We start from the raw sequence: 11,815 nt of genomic DNA on the forward strand, positions 1-11,815 counted from the left end.
GTATGTGTCAATCAAGATATATGCAAGAACAGGTTTAATGATTAATCAGATGGAACATTGTGGGTGTGGGTTAAGAATGTTAGCACTCTGTAATAATTCTTTAGTATATTACTTGTGTGGCGTAGAAGATAATTATCTATGAATGTAATTATGTAGAATGTTAACACTCTGTAATAATTCTGTAGTATATTACTTGTGTGGTGTAGAAGATAATTATGTATGTAGAGATATTGCTTAGGACTTAAAAGTTGTAAAATTATGTCATGGGGTAGGACTAGATAAGTCTAACTTCTTCCTACTCCGTTCAAGCATGTACTAGGTACAAGCAAATTGATATTGGATTATTATTGTTGGATATGTGTGAAATTACATGTGTTGACATATCAACTGTTTTACATGCTTGAATGAATAAATCAAATCAAATCTATAGTATTTATCGTTTCAATTATGCACAGTGACAATGCTCTTGTTTGTGATGCAGGGTTCATTATTCCTACGCAAATGTTTAGTACATACACAACCAGTCAAGAGCTTTGACACACTTTCCCATTCAATTCAATGGGAAAGTGTGTATTGGTCACAGCATTAAAGCCTGGAAATGTGTTTGAAATTTAGTCTATAATGTTAAATTCACATTGTTTTATACTCAAGCAACAACTTGTTGAATGTAGAAATGAAAAAGTTCTCAACATTCTGAGCAGAACTTTATGCAGCATTGGAATTTATCTACTGTAAAATATTCATCATGAATTGAATCGAGGAATCAATATCAAAATCTAGCTCTACTCCTTAGTTTAACTGAAATAACACATGCCCAAGAAAACAGCGATACAGAGAGCAGTACACACAGACACACAAAAATGTAGTTTTTCAGAAATGCACTGTCCCCAGAGAGGAGAGACAGAAAAGAGGAGGACCAAACAAAATGACTTACATCCTGTCAACTTTGATAAGTGTGCGTCTGTTTGTCTGTCTGTTTCTGCACATGGTTGTGTGTGTGCGTGTGAACTCACTAGTCCAGTCTCCCACGACTCTGAGATGGATGCCAAAAGTTCCCTTGTTCTCTGTGGGACACTGAGGAGAGCAGACAGTGAGTCACAATGAAACGCACACACATGAACACACTGCACACACTCTCGGTTTCTGGAAAGTACAGACCAAGAACAAACACAGACATGCACATACAAGGCACTTACAGTATACAGTGTGCAGCTACAACTCTTCTTCATTAAATTTTACAATGCACACACACAGGCACGGACAGTGTTGGCACACAGTGTTACTCGCCTTAGGGGTCTGTCTGCTCTCTGTCAGTGTGATTCTCTGCCCTCCTCCTCAGAGATTCTTAACACGCCAGGCACAGGCATGCACTCAGTGTGTCTGTGTCTGTGCGTCGATCCCTGAATGCTTTCTAAACAGAAGGCTGTTTATGTATCTTCTGCTTTGGTCTCATACAATCTGGACTAAATCTAAAGTCATCAACACACAGTGTGAAACAGCTATGAGTGGACAACTCAGCTGTCAATCAAGTGCCGGCTGTTAGAATTAGAAGGGGCGGGTTATTAAGACAAAGAGCTTTATTTTCTTTGCTGGGAGGAAAGAAAGTTTAAGAAAGTGCAAAACCATATGTGCACTGTAGGTGTGTGTATAGATGTGTGTGTTTGCATTGTGTCATGAGGGAGGAATGTGAGAGAGGTGGAGAGTTTCATAACGTCTTACCGTTGTTAGTGTGAAGGGATGGTTCTCAAATGAAGAGACACCTGGACAGTTAAGAACAATATACTGAGAAAAGGGAGGACAGGATGAGATGAGAGGCAGCAGGATGACAGATGAGAGACAGGAAGTAGGGAAGGAAACAAATGAACCTTTTAACAAATGAAGAAACAAATAATATTTACAACAGTGGATTTACTGTTTGCTCAGTTGGCAGTTTATTAGGTACACCTAGCTTAAACTAACCCAGTCTAATACATCAGTCGACTGAGGGCAGAGGTGGGACTAAGTCACACATGATCTCTGCTGGTTTGCTGAGTTCTGGTAGGTTGCCAGGTTTGCACACATTGCACTGGAAATCACCTATTTGTGTTTCAAAAACAAAACACAACTTCTAAAACTTAACTTCTAACTTATCTAGAAAAAAGTGAAAACATTTTGAGTCTTCTGTCTCAAGTTTAAGGTTCAATTCATGAATGTCAAGTCAAAGTCAAGTTGAGGCTTTTACCACTGTAAGGGGCCATTCACATATCACATCTTTTGGACACTCAGATTCATTATTTTAAATGGAGACGCACAACAAGTGCGCTCACAATAGAGAGCTATGCTGTCACGACGCTTGTGACACGCCTGTTTCTCAATGCGTGTCTACGCTAAAGCAATATAAAAAAAAAATCTCAACTTTTCAGAACACAGCAAGCATAGCGCAGGTCAAGCAACAAGAACCAACCAATCAGCTTCACTCTTTCTGTACTACATCCGGGTCAAAGCTCAGCCAAGATGGAGGACTGTTTTCCTTGTGCTCGAAGGTTGGGGTGCACCCAAACATGGCGTTTTTCCACCCTCTGGTCCACAAATAAATCTAGTGGCAGAGCTACTGCAAGGGATTTTCTGTGCTAGAAATCCATTTATATCCTACAACTTCCTAGCTGAGCGCTTTGGAAAGGAGAAAGCAGTACAGCTGGCACTTTCCGCACATTTTTAGGCACAATAAGTGAAGAGCCCCTTAGTCAAGAAAGTCTCAAATCCTCAAAAATGATACTTAAGTGTGATTCGAGTCAAGTCATGTGACTCTAGTCCCCCCAGCTCTGACTGAGGATATATTCTTCCCAAAAATGATTAAATAAGTATATGATTAAATAAAAAGTACAGTAAAGTACAACTAAGATATAACAAGACAAAATCCATGTTGTATCTTCTCACCTGTCCAGGACGAGCTTTGAAGTTCTTCTTTAACATGCGCAACTCAATGACATCACAGGGGTGTCTGATGACTGTCACTATGGTAACTGGGTCACTGCTTTGGATGTAACGGTAGAAACGGTCGGCACAGTACAGACAGAGAGGACCGGACACCCAAAGCCATGTCTAAATACACACAGAGACACAACACACTTGTTACTGTACAGTTTGGGAAATTAAGAAACACGGACACGGCTAATTAGTTTTTCATCAGTTCAAGCAATTGACTGTGCCCGCAAAGGTCAGCACAACTGACCCCTGCTCTGCATTGCAGAGTTAGTGCAGTGCACAACATACACAACAATAGAGAGGCGTGAACAAAAGCTGTTTTTCTGTGATAATGTGAACACGCCTCTACTGTTGGAGCTCAAAGACACAAATGAAGAAATAAGGCACATTAACTTGTAAGCAATTGCCAACATGCTTTAGCTAGCTGGAGATTATGCCACGTTCACAACATTTTGGAAGGGAAACCCTCTATTTATTCACACATTAGTCCAAGATGGTTACCCCTGAGACTGGCGACCTGTCAGGGGTGTACCCCGCCTCTCGCCCAGGGTCACCCCCCCACCACCCTATGCAGGAATATGCAGTATAGATAATGGATAGATGGATTTGCCATTTTCAGTGTTACCTATTTGCAAACAGATAGTATTCATTTGGATTGTATTAATATGTAAATGCTTTGTTGCCATTTTTTAGTTTTTCACAACTAGGTTGATCATAATTACACACAACATGACACAATGGAGCATTAGTGTTGGAAGCTCTGGGAATCTTTGCCTGTATCAGTTGTTGTCTATTAAGACTTTTAATTCTCCCAACTTGTTTCCATTACAATAGAAAGAGAGCTCAGACTCAAACCCAGCCAAAGAGCGTACTGTATATCCACGAGAACACAAGTGTCTATCACGGTGGGTGGTAGGTCTGTTTCTTTCTGTAGCAGACAAATTGCTCACAGCTTCAGTAAAGCCGAGGGAGCACAATCAGGTTTAAGGAGGATTTTATGGAACCTTGTTGCTGCCTAACGAACATGTGCTAACACCTAATCACATATGCAGGAACAAAGAAACAGGCCTTGATGTATAAAGAGGATGTCGGCCCCTCCAAAACCGCTCCACACCTCTAAGAAACATAACCAGCACTTCTTAAATAGTCAGCACACATTTACAACAATTAACACAACCACTACAACACAGACACACATTTACAGCAATGAACACTTCCTGTAGCTGAAACACACACACAAATTTTATTGGAAAGATGAACTTAACAGGCTTGCCCTGCCCACACACAAACACAGACCTGGGGGTAGTGTGGCTGGAAGTGAGCATCCTCTCTGCACCTCTGTTCTTCATCTTTCCTATGCTCCAATTCTTCACCCTGCTGCTCTGTGCTGCTCTGATTGGCCTGAAGGCAGCCAGGAGGGTGGGCCTCTATGTTGGTCTGATACTTCAGAGCTCCACTGGTGGTGGAAAAAAAGAATGAAGGTGATGTTAGTTTGGTTATTTTAGCGCCATTTTAAAATTGCTGTGGTTTGGCTATTGAAAAAGACCATAAAGGCACATCTATACACATACAGTAAATTGTTGTTTTATCCAACAGTCACATTCAGACCTTCTGATAGAAAAATTACAGGAAAAAACTAATGCATAACTAGACAGCATTCAGAGAGCACAACCTCCAACAAGGGGCAACTTCATTTCCCCATAATGCCATAAAAGCAATATTCCCATAATAGACTTTCATAATGTAATTGCTTGAGCATGAATACCTGCTGCTGGCATTTGCAATGACACAGCTTTTCCTAGCTGCGTGTGCTCAAAATACTCAACAGCGCAACCACACACGTTGGCCACAAGGGGCCTACATACAGTCAGCAGCCTTTCCATGAGTAAAAGCAATCCTTTGTACTACAGTCGACTGACAGCGAAGTAACTCTGAGGTCACGTGAAAACCTTTGTTATAACAAAAAATAAAGTGACATTTTGTGACAATATATTTTTGTTCTGAATATGTCAAAAATTATGTTGAATGAAGTCAGTAAAATATTTTCTGATTTCTTGAACTGAAAACTGTGTACAAGAGGATGTGTAACTATTAAGTAAGAGGAAAAGCTGAGAAAAGCATTCTGGTTTTAAGTGAGGTTTAAGTTGCAGATGTGTCCAGCTGTGCTCACTGCCATTATAAGTCTCATTCTAGAGTTCGTGATTAAGATGAAGACAAACTGTACCAATAATAGAGAAAAACTCAGTGACTCCAGCAAAGGTAACCTCACATAAACACCCACACACACCCAGATGTAGATTAAGTACAGTGTCATGAGACGTACCCAACCATGTGCACCATAAGGATGATGTAGAAGACAATGAAGAGGTTGTGTGTGTACCAGAAAATCTCATAGTTTGACACCCTGAAAAAAATCCAAATGACAACATACTTGATTAGTTTCAAAGTAAGCACTGCTTCTACATGAAAAACAAGATAAAATAAATGAGGGCTAACAACCAAGGAAACATGAGAATGAGAAAAACAAAAAGAGTAGGGACAACAATAGAAGAAAGAGCTTGTTCAGGAGCAGATGTGCAGACCCTGACTCAGAGCCTGAGGAAGCAGAACATCAGAGGTAAGTAGTTAAAAGGCAATAACACTAACAACCCCCCTCATAAACCCAGTAAACAATGATCATCAAACCCCTGTTTTCCTCTTTAACTGCAAATTCCTTCATATTTGTTTTCAGGAAGTAGTTTCTGTGGAGGAACACCACAAGGACAAAGCAGCAGGGTTTAATTTATATCAAACAATGTGTGTTTACCATTGACAGGGGATTTACTGTCAAGTTACAAAGGTTGAGGAGTTTTATATTTTTTTTGGGGGGGGGGAATGCAGTATGCAAAAGAAATATGCTAAAATTCCCTTGTCTTAAATGTGGAATATATAAGTTTTCACTTTTTTTAAACTGTACACATAATCTGTGAATTACAGTACTTTTCATCAGTATCTATACCTTTTTAAATGATTACTGTATTTATGGAGTGTTGAGTTACTATGTGCAGTTAATAAGCTCACCTGAAGGCTCAAATTCCTTGTATTTTTGATAATACTTTGCAATAAAGTTTATGCTATATGCTTAAACAGTGGAAAATAACCTAATCAAGTTTGTCTACTGTCTGCCACGGGTCGCTGACACACCTTGTGCATATTAATGTGTGTTAATATATCCTGATCGCTGTAACTCATGATCTTGGTATTCCTCTGGTGTGCTGCAGTCATCTTCCAACCTCTTACCCAAAATCTTATCTAAAGCCTTTAGCGATATGGAAGAGCTGCTTATCCACACACACACACACACTTCAAGCCTCACACCTGCATAAATTATACACATGCAGAATCGGTGACCCACTATAACCTGAGTAACAACAGAGCTGAGAGTGGAACACTGACTTACTTTGCTCTGTACCAGACCTCTGTTAGCATATCTCTGTTTGGCCTCTTCTTCTCACACACAAATGAGATGAGCCATAAACTCTGACAGAAATGTACAGAGATAAAGGTAGAGAGACATGCACTGTACGTAGGCACAAAAACAATGGTTGCACTAAGAGAACTGGATGTTTATTAACCCTGTCAGCAGGTGTCCTGTCAAATGTTTTACAGGCCCATCTTAATAATGCTTGACTATGGATAAAATATTACTGCACACAGCCTGTGTCAAACTGTGTCCACCTCTCTTAATACATCCATGATGCAACCATCGACGGTAAAAACGATGGACAGGCTGACAGCTCCCAGAAGCCACCTTGATCAACGGCTTGATCACCCCCTGGTGGCCAGGTGCAGTATAGGTCATAAATCCTGCTTCCTCCATGATAACGGACAAAAGCCAAATGAAAAACCCAAAGTACAAATTATCATTTTTGGTAGATATTACCTTGCTGATGTGTGTACAAGTGGTCATTTTTCTGGACAGTTAGTTTTAATAAGTTATTTAACAATATAAAAAGAAGTGTCTTTTGGTTGATTTGACAGCTTTGATTGGTGGCCTGTTGCTGTCACTCCACTTCCGGTCGCTATTGTGCAGAATCTGCTTGCAAAAAAACAAGATGGCAGCTGCCATATTCACAATATTTTGGCTTCACTTTTGTATATTGGAAGGAAGCAATGACGCCATGTCCATTGTGTCAATGGACACAACACACAACAAACATGTAAAAGGTAACAATGTACAAAATTATGGTGGGGGATGGTGGTTTCGTTGACTCACCGTATGCAGTAGGAGGAGGATGTGAACATTAGGAAGAGGATAAGAACCAACAAGACGCCTGTGACTCCTGGGACTAAAGAGAAAGAGAGAGCGGAGACAAAGTCAGCAGTTAACATCTGAGGATGCATACATGTACTCCTTATCAAAGGGAGAGTTAGACCTACAGGTTTACATTCTGTAAGATATTACCCAGTTCTTTCAACCAGGAACTCTGAGAGACAACGCAGACCACTTGGATATATAAAAAATATAACTGTGCTGGTTTATTCAAAGGATCACAGGCAAAATTAACATCACACGTCCAGGCATCTTCCACCTCCAGTACTGCGCGCAGGCAGCCCGGAAGATGAAAGACCCCGAACCTAATAGCCTATACAATTTAATCACTTGGTTTGGCTAGCCCCATCCTACACAGGCAACGTCAAACCGTGACGTCACCTGATATGCCAGCTTGGCAGCTGACCAGAGCAGTAGTCAAAACATGGAGAAAATTAAAGTGTGTGGCTGTTGATTAGTGGTGTGTATCTAAAAACATACAGGACATTCAGGGACATGTCCGAACAGTAAGCCTCGGAAGATATTATGATTAAGATTACGGCTGAACATATCATGCTACTAGCAATATTCATCCTGCCTGCAGACTCTTCAATCTAGTGACCTTGGCCTAGATGCAGCCTGCAGAACTCATGACAATGAACTGAGCATTTAACAGCCTGAGCAAGACATCCTGGCTACACTAACATTTTCTAATACAACAGATCTCTAATCACTATCTATCTAACTAAGAAATTACCTAACAATTCCTACATAACTGTACTTCAAAAACTATTTGTACTAGTTGGACTTATTTTACCTACTAAAATCTGAAAAACAAGAAGACATTTAAAAGACACAGAGAGACACAGCATGACTTCCTGCTTTCTTGGAAAAAGTCACTCTAATCCATTGCATTTACCTCCTTCAAGCATATTCATACCAGCATACACACACTTGTCTATATGCAATACTTTATGAGAAAGAGAAGTCCATCTTACTTGTTGTCAAAATGATCAGCTTGGGGTCCTGGGAAGGAAAGACAAAATAAATAAATAATGTGTGTGATCTCCTACATCTATTGTTGTGTCACTTTATCAGGTAAGTTCATGGCTCTCGATAACATATGGTTGGATACACTGTTTGAAGGTAAGGAGATATTTGGAAAGTGTACAGATTTTTTTCACTTTTTCAAAGAGCCACTAAGGATTAAGGCTTGGTTTTACAGTTAAAGTTAGACTTAAATTTTGGCTTAGGTTAAGAAAAGTGTGTTAGACATATAACTGTGATGGCTATGGGTTAAAGACAGGCCCCACAGCCATCAAAGGTATTCTACCTCATTTCTTTTCAGCCACTAGAGGGTCTGCTGAGATTCAAACTCACACCATAAGCTACATCCAGCTGCTCTATGCCCCTCCCATCATGTCCTGTTTAGTAGCGATGATGTAAACTACAGTTGTCTGGCTGCCACAGACTGTTAACAGAATGCAACTTCCAGCCTGAAGCTAGTGTTAGCTGAGCAAATCTGACAGTCCAGTTAAACACCCCGGTAACTACTAATGTCACACACAGCACTAACATTACACAAAGCTCAAATCACATTATTCAAGACAAAGGTAAAATTATGACCAAGTTAGGTTGCTAATGTTACCAAAACAGACATGTTAGCTTTAGACTCTAATGCATCCAGAAGAAAGAATATCACATCTGAATCAAATTCGAGTCCTTTGGCTGTTTTTAACACGTTGCTCTTTCTTTGTCCCGCTTTCACTGTGTTATCTCTTTGCTCTGGTAGCCACTGTTTTGGGCTTTTAGCTACTGAGAGCTCCTCCATGGGTGTTTGAAATGACTACTCACTGTTCAAAAGATGGTTATTATAACCTTTGCTAGGTGGCAGGTGGGGCTAATATACAAACACAGGGTAGAGGATCTGGAATAACAAACTGGTGGTGGCCAAATGTCACGCAGGGGGTAGAAAAGTGGAGAGACGCCACGTCCTGTCCCATTTTCACTTGACTTACCAGGCATGTAAAATCTTGTTTAATGCACCTTTTAGTACAAAAATGTGAGTTATTGTGTCTCACCTCTCCTCTGTAGCGAGCCAGATTGAGTGCTGGGAAGTCGTCTGAGTAGTTAACGCTGAAGTTGACAACATTCACCAGGTGGGCAGACACATGTATGACTACACAAGAAGAAAGAAAACTGAAAGTTTAACAAAAAAAAACCTGAAAACTAAAACACATTTTTGTGCATAGACAGCAGCAGACATACAGAACATCTGTGCCCCAAACAGACACACACTTAATTATAAAGATCAAAATGAATTAACAAACATGTTTGTCTAATCAGCAGAAAGTCAGCAAAACATCCTCATGACTCACTGACACACACACCCACACACCCCTCCCTGACATCATAGAATAACCATGCAACCTTTCAACAGCTGATGGAATTAAAAAGTGACACAACCCCACATCCTTTCTCACCCCAACTGCGTCCCGCCAGACTACCCCCACCTCCCTCTTTCTTCTCTCAGTCTATGTCTCTCTCTCACCCCTGCTGCCTCTCTGTCTTCGCTGTCATTTGTTGTCTCAGAACTTCGGCACTCTGTTATTAGAGCATGAGAATTTCAACTAAAGAGAAGATGTGTGTGTGTGTGTGTGTGTGCGCGCATGCAGTGTTGACAAGTAGAGAGGTGAATGATAATGATGACAGAAGGCTGAAGCGGACTCATGATGTAACAGCAAAGAAGAGATGCTATTCTTTTGTTTCACTTGTTTAGCAGTGTGTAAAGTCTTAATGAATTCACCCTTAAAGCAGATATGCTTTATGTTAATCGACATTTAAATTCAATGGTCCCAAGCCAAATTCAAAGACTTGTAAGCAAAGCATTTTATAATGATGGATATAAAATAACATCTGCATACAGACTACACTGCATGTTACCTTCCCATCAGCCACCAACATAATGTTACCAGTCAACAGATCCTTACAACAGAGCAGGACCTCTAAACGATGCCTGGATCACAGCTGAGAACGAGCACACAACACATGGTTACAAGTGGCTGATTTTATTGCAGTTCATCTGTGTTCATGAGACACAAAACACAGATATGATCCAAAAACCCCCACTATGGATGACTAAGAGGTTGAAGTTAGGAAACAGGAGACGCGGCAGAGACGCAGCTGCAAGAAACTCGTATGATGTCATGAGAAGAGGCTCACAAGAACAACCACACAGACACACAAAACTAGACAGCTAAAACATACATGACCAGCTGGAGGCACGTCACAGTCTTTCCCCCAGGAATACTGAGCCAGTCTGGGTCCATTTATCCATACTTCACCCTGACACATGCTGACACACACCCACACACACAGTGCTGCACAAAGACATGGGAGCTGTAATGATAGGCACCGGTTTTTACCAGAGAAGACGCAAATGGCAACACCACAGGCCACATGAAAGGTCTTGCTCTTGTCCAGCAGTCTGCGTGTCTTTCTGCCCGATACCTGCAGAAGTGTGTGTGTATAGCCCCTTTCAGACAGGATACCTGGGAATTTGTGGGCTACACGTAGCCATGTAGCAGTTGCTTTTCTGGCATTCAGACATAGAGCTGCTGTGTGTGAAGCTCACAGCAAGACTTTGTTCAAACATAGCAGGATCTAGCCGGGTACGGCCACAACATTCATGCGATATCCAACATCATGTGAGGCAGACGCACCGTTATTCCTCTGTGAGGAGGGTGAATAGTCCTTTGATTTCCATGTCAGCCCAATTTGCAACCATTCAGCGCATCTTCTCTGTACCCGTTCAAAATAAAAAGAACGTAACATCGCTAGCTAGTACAAAATTTATCTTTATGCCCAAATTTTACTTGTGTGCTCGAAATAAACACCAAAAGAGAGAGAAAGAGCACAATACAAACAGTAGTCAGGTGAGCTATATAGTGAATGAAGAGCAGGAGCTGCATTAGCAAGAACAAAGCAGTGAAATTGAGAAAACGTTGTGTGTTTTGCTGGAGCACTGTCCTCATCTTGACTGTGCCATTACTAGTTATTTGACCACTTCAGTTCTGACTTGTAGAATGTAGGCAGCTATTTGACTAACTCTGACCAGGTAACACTTTGCCGGCTATGCAACCTGGGGCTTTATTCAGATACAGTCAGGGAAAAAATTATTTGAACCCCAGCTGATTTTGTAAGTTTGCCCACTAACAAAGAAATGATCAGTCTACAATTTCAATGGTAGGTTTATGTGAACAGTGAGAGACACAACAATAACAAAAAAAATCCAGAAAAATGCATTACAAAAAAAAAGTTATACATTAATTTGCATTTTCATGAATGAAATAAGTATTTGATCCCCTATCAGTCAGCAAGATCTCTGGCTCCCAGGTGTATTTTATACAGGTAACGAGCTGACATTGGGAGTCCTCTCAGCTCGTTACCTGTATAAAAGAGACCTGTCCACAGAAGCAATCAATCAATCCAGATTCCAAACTCTTCACCATGGCCAAGACCAAAGAGCTTTCCAAGGATGTCAGGGACAAGATTGTGGAC

The 11,815-nt window shown here is 40.8% G+C and overlaps 1 protein-coding gene across 1 annotated transcript in view; it reads right to left on the reverse strand.

Annotated features, from left to right (window-relative positions):
- nox4 (NADPH oxidase 4) overlaps window positions 1-11,815 on the reverse strand; it is a 25,508-nt gene that overhangs the window by 8,492 nt on the left and 5,201 nt on the right. Inside the window, exons 4-12 of the mRNA XM_020619946.1 lie at window positions 10,681-10,765; window positions 9,337-9,434; window positions 8,254-8,281; window positions 7,220-7,292; window positions 5,288-5,368; window positions 4,261-4,420; window positions 2,917-3,081; window positions 1,720-1,782; window positions 1,006-1,074 (exon numbers count right to left, since the gene is read on the reverse strand). Coding sequence (XP_020475602.1) covers window positions 1,006-1,074; window positions 1,720-1,782; window positions 2,917-3,081; window positions 4,261-4,420; window positions 5,288-5,368; window positions 7,220-7,292; window positions 8,254-8,281; window positions 9,337-9,434; window positions 10,681-10,765 — 822 coding nt within the window. The remainder of the gene's footprint in view (window positions 1-1,005; window positions 1,075-1,719; window positions 1,783-2,916; window positions 3,082-4,260; window positions 4,421-5,287; window positions 5,369-7,219; window positions 7,293-8,253; window positions 8,282-9,336; window positions 9,435-10,680; window positions 10,766-11,815) is intronic.

This window comes from Monopterus albus, unplaced genomic scaffold, assembly GCF_001952655.1.
Source record: "Monopterus albus unplaced genomic scaffold, M_albus_1.0 scaffold229.1, whole genome shotgun sequence".
Classification (NCBI taxonomy): domain Eukaryota; kingdom Metazoa; phylum Chordata; class Actinopteri; order Synbranchiformes; family Synbranchidae; genus Monopterus; species Monopterus albus.